At 32.5% G+C, this 20,364-nt stretch overlaps 2 protein-coding genes and 1 pseudogene across 3 annotated transcripts; 1 reads left to right on the top strand and 2 right to left on the bottom strand.

Moving 5' to 3' along the window:
- The first annotated feature begins 2,537 nt into the window (after window positions 1–2,537).
- On the top strand, window positions 2,538–4,838 carry LOC146900149 (L-type lectin-domain containing receptor kinase IX.1 pseudogene; annotated as a pseudogene). Its single transcript, XR_015023123.1, has one exon. The product of XR_015023123.1 is annotated as an L-type lectin-domain containing receptor kinase IX.1 pseudogene (transcript).
- Window positions 4,839–10,489: 5,651 nt separating this feature from the next.
- Window positions 10,490–13,424, bottom strand: LOC146900148 (uncharacterized). Its single transcript, XM_085735222.1, has 3 exons — window positions 12,391–13,424; window positions 12,147–12,263; window positions 10,490–11,196 (listed from the first exon to the last, which is right to left on the bottom strand). The coding sequence occupies exons 1-3, from the start codon at window positions 13,365–13,367 to the stop codon at window positions 10,896–10,898; spliced, it is 1,395 nt and encodes a 464-aa protein (XP_085591348.1). The 5' UTR covers window positions 13,368–13,424; the 3' UTR covers window positions 10,490–10,895.
- A 4,728-nt stretch (window positions 13,425–18,152) lies between these two features.
- On the bottom strand, window positions 18,153–18,680 carry LOC146900147 (pectinesterase inhibitor 2-like). Its single transcript, XM_085736912.1, has one exon. The coding sequence runs from the start codon at window positions 18,678–18,680 to the stop codon at window positions 18,153–18,155; it is 528 nt and encodes a 175-aa protein (XP_085593038.1).
- Window positions 18,681–20,364: the final 1,684 nt, after the last annotated feature.

The raw sequence follows: 20,364 nt of genomic DNA, 5'->3' as shown, positions 1-20,364 counted from the left end.
AACCGTTCGAGATTTACACCTTCAAATATGGTACTAAGACTGCTCTTTAATACTGAAACCACTTTAATATGGTATTGTTACCATTCTATTATGGTGCTATGACCACTCAAATATGGTGTTACCACCATTCTAACCTTTAAGTTCTCCAAAATATCAATATGGCACTACGACCACTCAAATATGGTGATTCTACCATTTCGATTTTTTAATTTCTCCTCAATTAGAAAAATATTAAAATAATATTTATATACCATTAAGATCATTCTTAATTCCGACGGGACACTGTTATTCCAAATAGGGACTATGATCTTAATAGTACTCTTTATTCCGAAGGGACTTATATTATCGAAGGGACTATGCTTTTAAGACCATTCTTAATTCCGAAGGGACATTAAACCGAAAAAGGGACTATGATCTTAAGAACACTCTTAATTCCGAAGGGACAGAAAAAAGGAGATGAAGATAAAAAGACTCGTCAACACAAGTCAAGAAAGGGAGAAGAGAGAAAGAGTTCCCGACAACTCAATGAAACTCTTTGGTGTGATTTTTGAACTAGTTGAGCTCTCCTTTTATAGGGAGAGTTTGTAACCAATTTGGAGAAACTTAAGAATTAGGTAAACTTAAAAATTAAGCAACCCACAAATCAGTTCAAGTAACAAACTAATCGGATAAGTTCAAAAAGAAACAAACCCACAAGGTTAGCTGAAACAAACTAATGAAGGAAATATAGGAAATTCAGTTGGATTCTCAATCTTATATTATCACAACAAACATAACATAAAATTATGGGAAGTGATATATATGAATAAAGAATAATAATTATTATTATTATTATTTTCATCATTATCAGGTATTTAAAATTAAATACCACTATTTAAACACCATTAATGTGTGTGTTCTATTTTATGTGGGACTCCCACACTCTATTTTTTCAATTCACACAACACTAAATCAAAGTTTAATAACTTGGTGTTTAATCTTCCAACCTTCCAATTTCTTTCCATCTTCACACCAATGTTCCAACATAAAATTTTGGAAACTCATGACTATGAATTTTAATATTATGAAATTTTGTTCTACTTCGATTTTTATTTTTATGTATGGTTAGCAGATAACTTATACATTAGTCTTGTCATCATGAGCGATAATGCTGCAAATTAAGATGCAAATTAAGTTGTTTAATTTATCAAATGGGCGCAACGCGCGGGATGCCATCTAGTTTGATTTACTATAGAGTCATTTGGAGTATTCATAAAAGGAAAGTTTTATATTAGCAGTTTCATTGCTAGAATTCCAATTGTTATTTACAATATTATAGATACCCTCATTTCGGATCCAAATTGGCTCATTCGTCTAAATTTTGTTTGTCTTCTGACCTTGATACATGTGATGTTGGTTTGAGGAAAAATCTATAAGGATGGGGCAATGATCAGAAGCTTCCTTAGGAGACGTTGACCATTGATTTTGAAAAATAGAAATCCAATTAGAGGTAGAAAATATTCTGCCCTATATGGATTTATGAGGTTCTTTATGTATTGCTATTATTCCAAGTGAAAATATTCCCTTCATACCAAAGATGAGTAACACGGCAATTTTGTTTGTCTATGAACATATATAATTGGGATGTCCCCCACTTTTCTCATTTTGGGAAAGGACTGTGTTAGATCCCAAAAAAAATAAGGCAATTATCAATTTGACAAAAGCATATATCTTGATAAAAGCATATATCTCGAACACGATTTAGACTTAACCCACTGAAATTGATTTTAGGAGAAATTGAAAGTGAGACCTTAAGAGAAGTACATTCCAAAACTTCAAAACCAACCTCTAGACCAACCTAAGTGGGTTTGTGAACACAAAAATTAAACATAATTCCATCTAGAAAACGTGGAGAAGTTCCCTTGGCAGATGACCCTAATCCTATAGTATGCTGGACTACTACTTTTGAGTCAAAGATCTCAAATTGGACTAAACTATTGAGTCACAGATCCTGAATTGGACTAAGAAGCTAAAGTTGACTATGTTGTAGTGGACATGTTGGTTCTTTGATTGCCCCTTTTCAGTATCTAATTTCCTATTTCAAGATCCCTTTCACAATGAAGAATGTCCTTTTAATAAAGAACTTTGTTTCAAAAAAATGTTATTTTAATTTTTTTAATGTAGAATTAGCTTTTCCCCTAAATGTATTTCTTAATTACTATTTTGTACACTATTCTTAAATTATACCTCAGTTTGAATTCATGATCCTTAAAAAATACATCAATAATTAATAAAGTTACTTTAGTAAGTGTCATGTCTTCCGACAACTTTATTACACTTTTTAATTAAAACTCTTAATAGACATTCATTTTAAAAAAGATGAAATATTTATATAAAGATGTATTTTTTTTTAATATATATAAACAAACACACACACACATATATTTACGATCTCTTAATCTATTATTAAAATGTTTCGAGGTTGGAATTGGGAACATATTCGTCTCATTCACGTTACTTTTCAAAGAGTGAAAAGTTGGGTATAATCACATTGTCAACATATGTTGTTTTGTACTGTTGGATTTGTTTTCATTGCCTTCTTCCTGTTACTACTTTTTTTGAAGGAATCTTCCATTTACTACATATTCATTGCTAATCATAAAATATTTATATTTATATACTTACAAGTCAAGAAATGTATGCAGTTCAAGGCATGGCTCCTAGTTTCTATACCGTTCCCCTTTTCTTCTTCTCATTTATTTTCTTCACTTTCCCTTCAAATTCAATTCACTTCCAAATTACCAGTTTTAATCCTAATGATGCAAACATACTCTACCAAGGTTCAGCAGCACCACGAGATGGAAAAGTTGATTTTAACATTTATGAAATTGAAAAGTATCCATTTCAAGTTGGACGAGCCATGTATTCTAAAGAGGTGTTACTTTGGGATTCAAAAACAGGTCAAATCACTGATTTCACAACCCATTACACTTTTATCATCGACACTCAAAATGCTTCTGAATATGGTCATGGACTTGCATTTTTTTTAGCTCCTTTTGGATTTGATATTCCACCAAATTCAGCTACTGCTTTTTTGGGCCTATTTAACATGACAACTAGGGTTTCATCTAGTAATCAAATTGTTGTAGTGGAGTTTGATTCTTTTCCAAATGGTCAATGGGGTGAGAAAACGGAGCATGTGGGAATCAACATTAATTCAATCATGTCATCTGTATTTACACCTTGGAATGCTAGTCTACACAGTGGAGACATTGCTGAGGTATGGATTAGTTTCAATTCTACAACCAAAAATTTGACAGTATCTTGGAAATACCAAAGAACTTCAAATCCTCAAGAAAAAACTAGCCTTTCATATCAGATTGATTTGATGGAGTTTTTGCCTGAATGGGTTACTATAGGATTTTCTGCGTCAATAGGCAACATAAGAGAAGTAAATACTCTTTTGTCATGGGAATTTAATTCCACTTTGGAGAAAAGTAATGATAGTAAAACAAAAGACACAAGATTAATTGTGATAGCAACAATTTCTTGTGGGCTTGTAGTTATAGGAGTGGGAGTATTAGTAGCATATGTAATACTAAAGAGGAAAAGAAAGAGAAGTGAAAAGCAAAAGGAAGAGGCTATGCATTTGACTTCAATGAATGATGACCTAGAAAGAGGAGCAGGGCCAAGAAGGTTCACCTACAAAGAACTTGATTTGGCAACCAATAATTTTTCCAAGGATAGAAAGTTGGGTCAAGGTGGTTTTGGAGCTGTTTATAAAGGTTACTTTGCTGATTTAGATTTACAAGTTGCTGTGAAGAAAATATCAAGAGGGTCAAGACAAGGTAAGAAAGAGTATGTCACTGAAGTTAAAGTCATTAGTCAACTGAGACATAGAAATCTTGTGAAGCTTCTGGGATGGTGCCATGACAAAGGTGAGTTTCTACTTGTTTATGAGTTCATGCCAAATGGTAGTCTTGATTCTCATTTATTTGGTAAAAGAACACCTCTTCCTTGGATTGTAAGGCACAAAATAGCACTTGGCTTGGCCTCTGGTGTGCTTTATCTACATGAAGAATGGGAGAGGTGTGTGGTACATAGGGATATTAAATCAAGTAATGTTATGCTAGATTCTAGTTTCAATGTTAAGCTTGGTGACTTTGGGTTGGCTAAGCTAATGGACCATGAGATTGGACCCCAAACGACAGTGGTTGCCGGAACCTTAGGCTATATGGCTCCAGAATATATAAGTACAGGAAAGACTAGTAAAGAGTCAGATGTGTATAGTTTTGGGGTTGTTGCCTTGGAGATCACAACTGGAAGGAAAGCTGTTCAAGTTATGAAGGAACAAGGTGAAGATAAGGGATTAATTGACTGGGTTTGGGATCATTATGGAAGAGGAGAACTACTTGTGACTATGGATGAGAATTTGCAAAAGGATTTTGATGAGAAACAAGTAGAGTGTTTGTTGATTGTTGGATTATGGTGTGCTCATCCGGATGTAAGTTTAAGACCATCAATTGTACAAGCAATTCAAGTGCTTAATTTTGAGGTTGCCTTGCCAAATCTTCCACCAAAGAAGCCTGTTGCAACTTATCTTGCTCCTGCAACGCCTATAAGCTCAGAAGGAGCTTCCATAACCACAAGCCTAGAGAATGGTCGTTAATTTTGATGTAGGGGTTTCCATAGTATTTTAATAGGATTTTTATTTTGGTCCAAATTAAATAATTACTGTTTTATTTTCTATTTTAGATTCTCGGCCCATTAGGGTTTTGTTATTTCCTAGTATTCAAGCTTAACAGTTGTAGCCTAACAGGAAGTTTTTTCATTCAATAATATTTTAGGAGTTTTCTCAATTTCTGGTGGATTTTGGAACCATATTTTCACAAGTTTGTCGCTTGCAAACTTTTTTCTTTTCAATATATATTTAGCGCTTGCTAGCCTTCTCTTCTGACTGCGTCAGTTGGTATCATAGTAGGTTTCTCCTATTCTTTTCGTAATGTGATTAGCTATGAGAGTTCAAACAGTGACGAGGGAAGAGTTTGCCGGCATAATCGCGGCTCTTACCACAGCCAACAACAACAACAACAAGAACCTGGGCGGTGGACCAATTAGGGTTCCACGTGGTGGAAACAATCGAATTATTGAGGATCCGAGTTCTTCTAAGGTGGAGGAGACTGATGTGTCAAAATAAGCAAGGAAATTTGAAAAGAAGATTTCCAGCGCAAGTGAATCAGAGAATAAACGAACTTGAGATCATTCTTGCATTCAAAAAGAAGCTAGCATATTTATTGACAATCAATTAGCTGAAAACCTGTTGTTGTAGAAAGAATCAATACCGAATGCAAATTCCACTGAGCAGGAAGACATCCCCATGATAATGTCATGAGAGTAAGAAAAGAAAGAATAGCAGTGCAGGACAACTGATTCGGCACCAAGTAAATTTCCCTACGGTTTGCAGGACTTGAAAGATGGTAAAGGTGTAAAATAATTAGACACTTGTGAAAGAAATTCACCAATTAATGTCCATGGTGGTAGTGAAAAATGTTTGGAAGCTTTTACGTTGAAGGATTCTGACTTAAGTGCGAGAAAAGAAAAAATTTCTTCTGAACAAAATAAATTGACCATGAAGGACCGATGTGTGAAAGTTATATCTCATAAAAAACATAAAATGGTCCTCAAAGCACTTCATAGAAATGGGGTAAGTATTCAACATGCTACTACATTTCTTCGATGGGGTAAAGGCAACTGCTATATTCTTAAAACCAAACCATCTTCACATTTCACTCAATCGAATCCAGAAGGTTGGTCTCTTGTTCATTGAAGGAATCAACATGTATGAGAATCTCTTTATTAGAACGAGAACTCGAGGTCGAGTTATTCAGAGGTGGAGGAGACTAATGTAGGGGGGTTTCTGATAGAGCCAAACCGCAAGTGCACGGCCTATCGAAGTAATAGTAGTAAGTAGAGTATCGTTCCGCTAGGGAGTTGTTCAACTTAATTAACTTTTAATGAATGATTAGAGGAGAGAAAGTTGATAAGAAAGGGTTTGATTGCTGAAGGTAAAAACAATAATAATAAAAGGGCCTTAGGATCATTGGTTCATCTTAATAACTAATCCTTCACTAGACAAAACCTAAACATCTAATTTCATGATTTACACACTAATTTCTAAAGACCGGTTTCCCTTAGCCCCTAACCTTTCCGATGAAAGTCCGGTGAGAGTTTACTTCTAGCAACCAAGCCTATTTCACTGACATGATTACTAGAAGATGCATAGAGGATTGAAACTACTCTTTGTCTCAATAATTGCAAAGACTATTTCACTGTTTTGCAATTATTGTCTAGATTCACTTGTTCCAACATCAAGACTCCGCTCTCGCTTTATGAATTGATGTTTGGGATGATGGATTAACGATTATCAAACCCTCCGCTTTCGCTTCCACAGTTTGATAATTGTTAATCCACGTTAAGACGGTGAATCTAGATTAGAAATTAGGGTTACATGGAAATTAGGGTTTAGACATGTTTTGTTTAGGATTGAGTCATTAGACTCCCCAACAATCCTAAGACTAAGAAGTCTACTCACTCATGTTCATCGTAGACATGGAGGAAGAAGAGAGAAATACGGTAAAATAAATTGCAAAGAAAGTAAAAGGGAAAATAAAGACTTTTATTAAAATAGCAATTGAAATAAACAAAGTAAAGCATGATTGTTTATGGTGGAGAGCTACTCTATTTATAGCTTTACAATTGACTTAGAAACTAAGCAACTAAAAGGATAAAACGGTAAAGCCGCAACAGGGTAACTTGGCCTTGAAGAAAAAGCAGCAAAAGTGGTTTCTGGGACGGGCACGGCCGTGCCACATGTTGGCACGGGCCGTGCCAAGCTTCTGAGTTGGGGGAATATATTTTTGCCCCGTATCTTCGTATTCTTGCGCTGTATTTTGCTCCAGTCCTCTTTCTTTTGCTCCAAGACACCTTCCACCATATATTTATTCCTAAAATAAAATAAAATACAATTTGAAGTAAAATATTCTAATATAAAATAAAATGCAATAAAACTAAATCAAATCTAAAATAAAATTAAACTAAATAAGGCAATAATTAATACTATCTATGACTCATCAGTTTCTATAGTATTTTTATTTTGGCCCAATTTAAATAATTTATGTTTTATTTTCTATTTTGGATTTTCGGCCCATTAGGGTTTTGTTGTTTCCCTAGTATTTAATATTAACATTTGTAGTCTAACAGGCAGTTTTTTCATTCAATAATATTTTAGAGAGTTTTCTCGATTCCTGGTGCATTTTGGAACCCTATTTTCACAAGTTTGTCGCTTGCAAACTTGTTTCTTTTCAATATATATTTAGCGCTTGCTAGCCTTCTCTTCTGACTGCGTCAAATTTAAACTTTGCCAATGAACTATATATGTTTGCATCACTTCTTTTTTTGCCATTAGTTTATCAATTATCGTACAATTATGATATGTTTGTGCATGTTTTTAAGAGACAAATGTTAGTAATTACTTTATTAGAGAGAGACGAAAATATTATTAACAAAGAGCGAACCTTAGACCTCTTATTTAAAACTTCTATTTGCATTCAAGAATTTAAATTGGAAATTTGATATGTCCGGTAATGAACGGATAAAAGCAACAGTGGCGTGCAGTGCTCCGACACGGTGATAGTGCAGTCTTTATTGTGGAACGAAAGGTGTCTGTAGGCATGTTAACACTCTAACGCTTAAGTCAGTGTAGGAAATGAAATCGAATGTGTTAAAGTGTGTGGGAAATGAATCGTACCTTGAGGGTGACATGTAATCACCCTTATATAGGAGAAGGAGGCTCTAATGGCTTCTATGAAATGCGGCGCCTCATCAGGGAGTCGTTGGAGGCCACGTGTACGGTGCAAAAAGCACAGACAAGTGCTTTAGTTCTGTGGTGTGCACCGGAACTAGCGTGCTCCTTCAGTCTGTAACGTCATGTTTCGAGGGTTTTGGGTCCACGTGTCTTCATGGGAGTGGCGCTCTAGCCGGTCCAGAACAAAATAAAAATAATTTTCTTCTTCTCATTTCTTAAGTCCGCATCAAACAATGGATTTTATGTGTTTATATCTACGGAACAAAATTTATACGTACGTACGTATGTATGTATCAATATGAAAAAGTCGATACAATGAAAATTTAAAAACTCATAATTATTTTCAGATCAACATTAACGTAGTATTTCATCCTTAAATAAAAATATAATGAAGTATTTTTATAAAAGATTTTTTCTATTTGATATGCAAATTATTGTGATTAAGAGATAAAAAGAGATGGGAATAACATGTTTCTTTTATTTATGGTATAAGATAGGAGAACAAATTATTTTTCAATTATTTTTCCTTTATGTTTGTCATAATACATTATTAAATATTATTATTTAATAGCAAATTGACATTGAAGCTAACAAATTTTTTTTAACAAGCTAAAATGATATATAAACAACTGTGTTTTACCCCCCACAAGGCGTGCAAGGCAAACCACACAAGAGTATTTACAACCTCAAGGTGCAATCACGAAGGAAGCACCACCAAAAGCAGAGAATAAAATTACAAGTGGACACCCATACAAAGAAGCGGGTTTTTCCACCAATCATGATAATTGTAACTAAAAGTCGCCTGTTTTGATTTCAGCCATAAAAAAGAGTTTAGTTTAACCTTTTCGATGAGGATAGAAGGATCAGAAGCAGTGTTTTGGAATACACGGTAATTCCTCTCCTTCCAAATCACCCAAATAGAGGCAAACCAAATAGTTGTGAAGAACGAATGAGTATATCTAGGCATGCCCGCCATATATGTAAATTGAACAAAATGTTGCCGAAGGTCATCAGAAGAAACCGAAGAGACACCTAACCAAATGCCACATTGAAGCTAACAAATTAGGTGAGATTAAAAGTCTAACCAAAGACATTTTAGATAATTTGATGGACATTAGTTATAATATATCAGTAATTAGTAATAAAGTAATAGATTATGACATAAGATAGAAGAATAAATTTTTTTCCTATTAATTATCTCATAATATATTGTTATTTCTTATTATTTAACGGTAAATTTAACATGAAGCTATGGATAACTAGCCAAAACTATGAAAAATGTTGTCTAAAAGAATATGAGATGTTTTTAAAGTGTCTCTAGTGCGAGCGTTTCCTATTGTTTAAGGGGACATTTTTTTTATGATATTTGGGCACATTTTTTAAAAACGTCGCTAAACCATTGGAATATGGGACGTTTTTATGGCATCTGAGGCAAAAAAAATTACAGGTCCCCATAAAATATTACAATTTTGCAATCAATTTGAGATATAGTCGATTATAACTAGCTTAATAAAAAAAAACTTTGTCGGTTATAACTCAAACAAGATCGAATTCAACAACATATCCACAAAAATTATATTATAATAAAATAGTTCAAACATTAAATCCACACATAGTAGTAAACAAAATGTTGAACATTACATAATAATACACTTTGAAGTATGAGCCTAGCAAAATAGCAAAAACCATATTTCTCTAAAGTTTAATGCTTTCAACTACAATTTCAAATAAAACACCATCCAACTCATTAAAGTTTGTCTTCTTGGAATTCATCATCCAAATCGTCATCTTGAAATTTATCATTCATCTCATCCTCTTGAAATTCATCATATACGACATACTCTTGAAATACATATTTCACTTCATTTTTTAGTCAGCGAGGGATGATCCCTCAAAAATTAGTTATTTAGGTAGGAACTCCTCCCTAGTTTATCTTATACAATTTCAAATCAATTGGTTAAGTAACTCCTTACTTTTATCTATCGTATAAATGTTCCCCAATCATTGATTCTAAATTTATTTTAATCATTAAAATAATTTTGTTAATTTAGACCGAAAGAATACAAATTTTGTATATTAGAAGTTACCGTATTGTAACTTATAGTATAAAAAGTGTACTTGACAGAGGCGAACCTACACACTTTAAATTAGCTTAATCTCACCTCACCACGGCTTATGTATCACATACAAACGTCTCTCAAAACATACAAACATGCATCATGTATAAATAAATGTGAGGTGGTTATGGCCATCTAATACGGTGATTCTCTCAAGCCAATGAGAGAATCTTAACTAATCTTATGAATGGTCATGCTTCTCCAAGCTTGACCTCTAAGGTTGTTGTCACGCTGTGTATATTTTTGCCTTCTTGCCTTCTAATTATATTACATTTAAAAATACTCGTTTTACATACAAGGAAGTGTATGATAAGAGAATGTACATAAAAAATTCAAGCGAGAGTAATGACATGCAGGCTGTATTTTTAAATTTTCAAAATAAATTAAAATAAAAGGATTAAGGCGATAACCATTAACCGATTGTTAACAATAATAAACACGCTTTATTATTCTACTAAAAAAACACACACTTTATTATTATTAAATTATTTAATTGCAACTATTTAAATTAAATAATAAAATTAAATTTGGCGAGAAAAACTATTGGTTCATATATTAATTTGTGCCATACTACATCACCTAGAAAAACTATTGAATCATATATTACTTAGAGGACAACTCAAAACTAAATATGCTCAACCCAGAAAAACTATTTGGGTTAAACCCAACTAGCGGAATGGAGAACCATTGTTGATGTTTTTGAAATTCAAAAAAATAAAAATAAAATCCTCTAACATATTTATCATGTTTGGTATCAAAATGTCGTCTTCGTTCGAGCTTTCAATAAATTTCGTTTCTGTATCAGGGATTTCTTATTCATCTAAAAAAACATTAGAATTTTCGCTCTCTAGCTCATCAAACTGCAACATAATCATGTTAGGTGAATCCAATTTTCCAGCATTTTTTAGAAGTTCATTTTTGAGATAAGGCATTTTTTATTCACCATCATGAACTCGAGCCTTGCTGCTCTCTGGATGATCATGCTGCAACATTACCACATTAGGAGAACCCAAGTTTCTAACGTTTGAGCAACATCCAGCTTCTCGGACAACATCTAATCCAGAATTTGATGACATATTCCGGGAGCTACCAACAACGGAATTCCAATTATTTGCTGGTTTTCTGTGATTGTGTTCTCCTATATATGTCACTTCATAAGTGTCCTCTCCAGTTTTTATTTTCTCCACTAGTTTTTTTGCTAAACAATCGTTGAAACTGCTACATTTGAAGTAGCTCCTGCAAAGTCATTCATTGATTGTTTTTATATCAAACATCACTAAATCGTAACATTTTAATATCTAAAATCATATAGACACATATAAATAGGCGATGCTTTCAAAAAAATATTTAAAATCCAACTCCGTCCCACGACACGTGAAATAATACATATTAAAAAATGATGTAAATGTAAAGGGAAAATAGGAGTTTTACAATTCTAAAGTGAAAGATATAGACAATTCTACAGTTGTGAAAAATAAGTGAGATTTAAATATGTTTTTGTTCCCTAAAAATATATTTTTTTTTTTAAAATTTAGTCTTTCTAATTTGTTTAGCTTTTTCATATATACCACATTTTTATTTCAGTGTTTGTTGTTTTGTTTAGTCCCTACAAAATTTATTCATATTGGAATATTTGATTTTAACCCATCAATATAAGGGTTAAAATTAATATTAAAGGAACCAATTTTAATATAAAACAAAATTACATGAACTAAAACAAATACCAAGCATTAAAGAACAAAGGGGAAATATTTGTGATAGTCAAAAACAAAAAATCAACGAGGTTAAAAGCAAAAAAATGATAATTTTTTTTACTAAACAACAAATGATACATATACAAGGTCTTAAAACATATATTAAAGTAAAAACTAATCTCATTACATAGAAAATTAAAAGTGACATTTACTTTGTAAAAAAAATATTTTGCAAACATGACTCTCATTGAAATGATGAGAGTAACAATTTTTTATTCTTTCAAAATTGAAAAGAAAACACAACCACTATCAAGACCATATTTGTCACATTTAACTAAAATTCTTTTCAATAAGAATGATCAAAATGCATGTGGTCACTATTTAAAACCATTGGTTTGGGTGTGGGTGTGTGTATTAGGTAACAAAAATATTGTGTTAATATTAGAAAAAAGAAAATTATGATAATGTTAGAGTTTTGAATGAATAAAAAACCTTGGATGTGGCGACCCTTTAATGGGTTTTTGTCCATATTTTCTCCATCTCCATGAATCTTCTGAAATTTTATCTGCCTTCACATAGCTCACCAATGTCACTTGGTTATTATTTTTTCTACAAGAAAAGAAGGGTAAGATAATTTTCGGTAAAAATGAGTTATATAAAAGTATTTTAATAATTTCAATAAAATGAAATATATTTACATATAAAATATATTAAATAGTAGGAATCAATTCTTTACCTTTTTCCTGGTTTAAATTTTTGTTGTTTCGGTTTTGTATTCAGTAAAGCTGTAGAACTGGTTTGGGGTAGTAGAATCGGTAGTTGATTATGATTTCTCTGGGGTTCTTGTGGTTGTAATGGATGGTTGAGTTCAGGATGAAAATTGGTGGTTGTAGTCTTAATGCAGGAAATAGAGTCGAAAACAGACACTCGATTTTGGTTTGCTTGAACATGTTGTTGTTCAACGAGCATTGGGAAATTAGAAACGGTAGAACATTGATTGATTCTATTTGCCTCATAGTTATTCATGGTTGTGGTTGTGGTAGTGGTAGGAATGGCAGTGGTAATGGTGGTTAGGGTGTTGATAGTGGTTGTGGGGGTAGTGAAGGTGATGGGCGTACTGGTACTGGGGTTGGGAGTAGTAATAGTGGAGATCGGGATAGTTGTGATGGGATTAAATTGGAGTATACATTTTTCTAACTCAGTGAACTCACTTGGTTGAATCTGTTGTTGTTCAATGAGTATTGGAAAATAAAAAAATGTAGAATTTTGATCTGATCCATGAGAACTAGTGTTAGTGATGGTATCAGTGGTGATGTGATTAGGGATGGTAATGGTCGAGGGGGTGGTGATAATTGTGGTATTGGTCAACGAGGTGGGGATAGTGGTGGTAGTGATTGAGGGGGTTGGGATATCGCTTGTAGTAGGGATAGGGATAATTTTTGTGGGATTGGAACAAATGATCAACTTGTCTAGTTCGATGAGGTCATTTGGTTTAAGTGGGGATATTGGGATTGTGCTATTTTCTTGGGTAAGTGTAAAATCATCAAAGCAATATGACGTGGTGTTGTGAGGGGATGTGATGTTATTTGTGATTGTGTTGGTGGTGATTGGAAGGATTGGCGTTGCAGTTTCATAAAAGGTGGCAGGAGCATTATAGGTGGTAGCTTTGCAGCTACGCACAATAGAAAAGAGATCCCAATCATCATTTTCCATGAGAGAGAGAGAGAGAGAGAGAGAGAGAGAGAGGGGGGGGGGGGGAGCAAGCAATTTGATGGTGGAGTGTGAACAAGTTGAAGACTTAATAGCTATTTATAATAAGAAAAATAATATTTTTAATGAAAAAAATATAAAGGGGATAGATATTTCCATAGACAATTGTAAATGTTAAATTATTTCTTATCTTTTTTTTAATTATTTTAATAATTTTCTATCATTTATTATTATATAAATAATGAGAGAAAAAATAATTATGAGTCTGATTAATCTGATGGAGTAGAGTCGGATCAAAATGAGGTAGAGGAAGACCTAGAAAAACTATAAGAGAAACTATTAGGAAAGATTTAGATGTTAATGAGTTGGATCCAAATTTAGTTATGATATAACGTTATGGCGTAATTTGATCCATGTAGCAGACCCTACGCAGTGGGATAAGACTTTGTTATTATTGTTGTTGACAAATCTTTTTAATCATGAGTAAATCACATTTTTAGTTGATTAGATTATGGAATTAGACCTATCCAGCCTAACAATGTGTGCATTTTTATGCTTGATATTTTTCGTTGTTATTCGGGATCCAACCTGATATCTCCTATTTGTGTGTTAGTTTTCATGTGTTCTAACAAATGTAGATTTTCTATACATGTGGTTTAAGAAACATAGATGTTTATTAATTTAGTGTCAAACTCTTTCTTTTAAGAATTGATATGAGTCACGCATTAGCACATGGATGAAATGGTAAGGGATCACTTTAAGCTTAATTGAAGGTCTTGGCCTCTTGGGTTTGAATCCAACTCTAATAATGCAAAAGTAAATTTGATATGAGTTAATGAATACTTACTACAGTTTGTCATGATTCATGCATCCCCCGGTGCATGCCTTCCATTTGTGTCCCAATCCCTTTATGATGCGTTTATTTTTTTTCTTTCTTTTTTGACTAATTATATGTTTCCAAATATCGGTTTCTGAATTTAATGCACACTTTTCTTTTAATGAGATTTATCGTAACTCTTAATATTATTGCATTATAATATATATATATATATATATATATATATATAAGTTGACTTTTTTATTTTCTTTTTCAAACATTAGAGTAATATATTATGTTAATCGTCTAAAATTCATCTTATCTCTAAGTTTCTCTTCGTTTTTCACCGAAAAGAGGTGGTGCTGGGATGTTTTTTGACACAGAATCACCAGTATGCATTTTTAATATAAACTCGTAATAGACCCGTGCATAAGCATGGATCGGGTAATATTACAGTAATTAAACAAATAAAAAAATTATATTGTTAGTAATTTGAAATGTTTAAAGATATTAAATAAAAATTATCAACATTAATGTAGAGTTTTTATTCAATATTTGTTTATTTTATATGCAAAAATTATCATCATTAATGTAGTATTTTTATCTGTTCATATATCTTTTGAAACAAAGTTTTATGTCTCTATATGAGAAAGTTGGTATAATATAATTTTAAAAATTCATGTGTATTATCAAAAATACCCAAAATAATGCAGTGTTTCTATTAAATATTTATTTATTTTGTATAGGGTTAAATATGTTTTTGGTCCGTATAAAGATGTCAACATTTATTTTTAGTCTCTCTAAAAAATTTCTTCGACTTATGGTCCCCCCAAAAAAATTATCTTAACATTTGGTCCCTCTTTTTAAGTAAACTCAAATGTAGAATTCATATTTTTTAATAAAATTTTGCATAAAAAATTATAATATTATAAGAATCTCTCCCAAAAAAATTAGAATTTTTTAACAAAACATAAATTAAATATGAATTTTTATATTTTTGGCGGTTAAAAATTCATATTTAATTTATATTTTGTTAAAAAGTTCTAATTTTTTTGCGAGAGACTATTCTACACATTTCTGCACAATTTCATTAAAAAAATTCAAGAGTTGACTTAAAAATTGGGACCAAAAGTAGTGATTGAAAATTTGATACGGACTAAAAGTTGAAAGAAAGTTTTAGAGGGACTAAAACGAAAATTTGATATACTAATAGAGGTCAAAAATATATTAAACCCTTTTATATACAAAGTTTGTTAAATATTTGCACCACACCCGTTACATATTTTATGAGCTTATATCTGTTAAAACAAATTTTTATGTCTCTATATGATAAATTTTATATGTGATGACATGATGTGATATGATGTTTTGTATCCATTTATTATGTTTTTTAGTTTAGTGTTTAGCGGTTTTAGACCGCTTGGAGCAAAAGAATTCAAAAAAGTCAATGTTTTTGTTTTTATAGGTTCATGACATGACTTTTAGCCTTTGTTTGGTAGAGGTGAAATAGAGAAGAGAGAGAAGGGGACGAGAGAATATGTAGAGAAACACCCAACTTCTCCTGTTTGGTTTAGCAAAGACATTGAAGAGAGTGATTAAATTCGTGTGGGACCCACCTAAAATTTAGTCTCCCCATTTATGCGAAGAAAGTGGGAGAGAGAGCGTGACTTTTTTGCCTTTCCAACTTTGTCCCTGTCTTCAACAATTGTGCAGTTCTGTTTCAACTTTTGCTCTACCATACCAAAACGGTCAAACCCAATATTTCTTGAGTGGAATTTATCCCTTAAAACAATTAATTTGTTGTTATATAAATGAAGAGAAGGTCTGTGCTATGATGAGATAAAAACACCAAGGAAGTGTTTATGGGCAGTGGACAAAATCGTAAAGGTTTTACCGTGAGCTTATTTAAAAAAGACAAAAAAAAAAAAAAAAGAGAGAGAGAAAAAGAATGAAGAGAAGGTCTTGTTGAGTGATGATAGATGCAGCGTGTGGATGGGTCGGTGATGGAAGCTCCTGGATTTTTTTTTTCCTTCATTCCTTTTACTGTGTTTTTTTAAGATCCTTTTACTTGTTGTTCAATTAGTCAAATTACTCAACAAAAAAAATAAAATTAGTCAAATTATTTTTTTACGGGAAATTAGTTAAATTAATTAATAATTAAAATATTTAATTAATATAATTAGTTCTTTTATTTAGAGCTAATATAATTAGTTAAACAACTCAAATCAAATAATTAAATCATTTTTATGTGATATTTTTATCTCAAGGGTATTTTTGTACTTTTAAATATAATCAACACTTCTCTCTTCTCTATTTCTTTTCTTCTTCTCTTATATCAAACAACCTATCAAATCTACTCTATTTCTCACCAATTTCTCTTTTCTCATACTCTCTCTTACCTACTTCTCTCTTCACAATTTCTCTTCTAAAACAAACACACCCTTAGCATCGTGGCACAATTTTCATCTCAGCATGGAGCATTTTCTACTGACATGTAAATCGTGGTATGATTTTGTGAGCGCCAAACCAGGAATTTTGAAATTAATGAAGCATCGTGGCACGATTTTGAGACATCGTAGCGATTTTACACCCTGAAAACCCTATCTTTAAAAGAAAAACTTCATTTCTGAAGACGGGTTCAAATTTTCTTGATCTATGATGCATGTTTTGAAGCAAGGAACTCAGTATCTCGTGGTGTCTCGCCATCCAACTCATAGTTGGTCCTATTCATGTAATGTTACCTTCTTTAAATTTAGTTTTTTTTTTCTTTTCGATAAACCAAGAGATGGGTTAGGCATCAAGAAGAATCAGAAACATTTCAACTAAGTTGGAACCTAACTGAAACTCTCATCCTCTACCGCCTACTCAATATATATTAACCAAAATAAACAGCAAAAAAAGAAGACATTCTAAGGAAAACGGTAATTAGACAAACCATTCCTATCCCCGAGAGAAATCCTTTAACAATAATTGCAGTAAAATGTTGAACCAAGATACTCCAGGGATGTTATGAACATGAGTGGCTAATTTACCCGCAAAACAATTCCGTTCGCGGTATATGTGAGAGAAAACATAACTAATACCAACCTAGAGACAATTTTGCCAACTGTTCCTCAAGCAAAACAAAATAATGTCAGGATTCTTGAAGGCTTTAACAACTCTTGAAGAATCATTCTCTATCCAAATTCGGCGCCAAGCAAACTAAGAAGAAAACTCAATTGCTAAATTAAAATGTGTTAATTCAGCCTAAAAAACAAACAAAACCCCTAAATTGCTAGCAAGAAAACCCATGAATGTGCCTTTATAATCACATAAAGTACCTCCACAAGAGGCATGCAAACAAAGCACATAACCATCAGTATTAACTGAACCAATTGATGGTTGGAGGTTTCCAAATAACTTTAATAAAATCCTTGAACCGCGGGTAAGCAGGAGCTATGATGAAACATTCCAACAAAGAGGCATCAGAAGAATATGGTAATCAGTTACTTTTTGAGATGCTTACACTAAGCACCATTAATGAAATAATTTTAGCCTTTGCCGTATGCAGAGATATTTTTTCAAAGCTAAAGCCTGATATGTTTCGTGCCATCCAAATGATGTGAACCGTATGCACAATTGCAGCCACAAAAACGTCTTGCACCTGAGAGCTACAATGTGCAGGAATGCACTCCAGGAGAACAGCTACGGATGAGAAAGAAAATGAATTCAACTTGGAATCAAGCTAGAGCCATAAACTGATGGCAAAATCACAAGACAAAAATAAATGAGAAGTTTCATCCATCTAATAACACAACACACAAATCCAAACCATAATACATTCTCGAATCTTAAAATTTTCATCGGTTGGGAGCTTTTGACGCATGAATGGCAAAAAAGAAAAATGAGTGAGAAGGCGGAATACAAGACTTCCAAATAATAGTGGCCAAAGATATTTCATAGCGCCATTATAACAATAAAAACTAAATATGTCATTGCCTTATAAAGTCTATGGCTACACCTGCAATATCACAAAGAAATTGCATATCATTATTGAGTTTGGTAATAGAAGGTTCCTTGACGATCTTTTCTTGAGCCAGATTTTGTTCGCACATGTCAGGTCCATGGTAAGCAGATGTGGCATCCCAATTTGCACCATTCGAATCCTTAGTCAACTGAGGTATCGCCAATCTAAACCCTAAAATCAAATAATCATAATTATTTGTTGCACACTTTTTGAGGATTTGCGAAGAAGGGTATTTGTTGATTAAACTTTTGAGGTAATCTTGGCCTTTTGTGGCCTTATCTATTGCCATCTCCAAGAATAACCTGGAAAGGGTAACATAGTCTATGGCCGAAGTGATTTGAGGGTTGGATTCTAGAAGTTTCAAGCAACGCTCTTCTTGGACACTTTGACATACATTTTCATACAATTTAGGGCTAGGAGTCGGTGAAATGGCTTGAGAAATAAAGATCATTGAAATGGTGAGCAACAAGGATAGATATGTTGAGGGTACCATTTTTTTGTATCTGGTAGATGCTAAAAGTTATTTTAGAGTTCTTAATTTATAGACTTGTGGTATCCTCTTAGAATTAAAACTTGTTCTATATTTTTAAAAATTTCCGTTCAAAAACTGTATAAAATCTATGATATAAATGACTTATTTGAAAATATTTATTATTGACCTAAAATATTTGACTGTATTTTTCTACTAATATACAAATATATCATATAAAATATTGTTGGATTCGTCGATAAATATTTTCAAAATATCAAATTTTATAATTTTTTCTAATAGATTAAAATTGTGCATTGGTATGTGTGACAAAGCCAACTGTGTCACTTGGACGGATGAAGTATTTGTATTGAAGTCGTAGATTTTTTTGACTGCATTAAAGTCGTAGAACTTTTTTTGTTGACTGCATGCTTTTGTATTGAAGTCGTAGATTTTTTTTTTGACTGCATTAAAGTCGTAGAACTTTTTTTGTTGACCGCATTGATGTTTAATGTTGACAAAAATCAAAGTTTGATTTTCTTTTCATTTATTTTCTATGTATAAATAGTAGTTTTCCATAGGGAAAACAGATCGCAAATCACCTATATAGAATTCTAAAACACTCGAAGTACCGGCACGAGACAAAAGAGTCATAAAATATGTATGTAAAGGATTTATCGAACCACCTTTATTTTTAATGCACTTGCATTTGTATTTTTTCTTTTCTTTTAAGTTTCTGCAATTTAAACTTAATGCACCTTTATCAAATTAACGATGTCTTTGGCGGACCACTTACAATGTGTATCCCCCTTATACATTGGGTTAACAGTTTTGACAGAGAGGATTTATTTGGTTGGCGGAGGATAACTTAAGGGACCAAAAGTTAATGTTAATTAGTTAAAGGACCATTAGGAAAACAACAAATAAGTTAAGAGACCAAATATGCAATTTAGCATTTAATTTATTCTCCATTTTCCATTCCTTCTTCACTTGTCTTTATTAGTTTTCAATGAGGAGGGGGTTATGATACTATAATCACCGATGATCATTCATACTATCCTCAAAATTATTACGTTGTTTTTATATGAATGGTATGATGGTCAACAGAGACATACATATCAATTATAATTTGAATTTTGGGTTTTGACAGAATTCAGATTATATAATCTGAAATCCTGCCAATTTAGTTCAAAATATAAAATCCAAACGAAGGTATTTTGAGATTTTTGGAGGACACGCTAGCAACTATGTAGGTGAAAAATTAAATTCTCACAAAAGAATTTGGGTTACTTTAATATGGGTTTGGCCCAATACCAAATAAATTGTGTTGGGCTTATTATTAATTGATAAAATGGGTCTACTATTTCGTGTTTCTATTTAATTAAATAGGTATATTTATTTGATCAAAATATCAGGTTTAGTTGCTTGAACCTTGAACCGAAGCTTTCCACCGGTTTGATCTTCAATTCAGATATTAAAACATTGATTCTTATGTTTTCTACTTTTTACAATAGTGTGTTTGCTATTTTTTTTAATTGGCTTTTATTTTATGACGACTACAGAATAATTAAGTCGCTTGTTATCATGTGTCTAATGCTCTGTGTGTGTGTGTGTGTGTGTGTGTGTGTGTGGGGGGGGGGGGGGGGGGGTGTCTTAAGGGTCACACATTAGATGAGTGGTGACGTGAACATATACTTAAGCGTAAGGG

This window comes from Medicago sativa, chromosome 8, assembly GCF_051527215.1.
Source record: "Medicago sativa cultivar Bolivia chromosome 8, Bolivia_mono, whole genome shotgun sequence".
Classification (NCBI taxonomy): Eukaryota; Viridiplantae; Streptophyta; class Magnoliopsida; order Fabales; family Fabaceae; genus Medicago; species Medicago sativa.
This window is presented reverse-complemented; position numbering and strand designations above follow the sequence as displayed.

Excerpts from the sequence above, each read along its gene's own strand:
- LOC146900147 (XM_085736912.1), bottom strand. The coding sequence starts at position 18,680 with ATGGTACCCTCAACATATCTATCCTTGTTGCTCACCATTTCAATGATC.
- LOC146900148 (XM_085735222.1), bottom strand. The coding sequence starts at position 13,367 with ATGGAAAATGATGATTGGGATCTCTTTTCTATTGTGCGTAGCTGCAAA. Across the intron at positions 12,264-12,390 it reads AAATTTAAACCAGGAAAAAG|AAAAAATAATAACCAAGTGA; the intron begins GTAAAGAATTGA and ends CTTTTCTTGTAG. Across the intron at positions 11,197-12,146 it reads AAAGGGTCGCCACATCCAAG|GAGCTACTTCAAATGTAGCA; the intron begins GTTTTTTATTCA and ends ATGACTTTGCAG.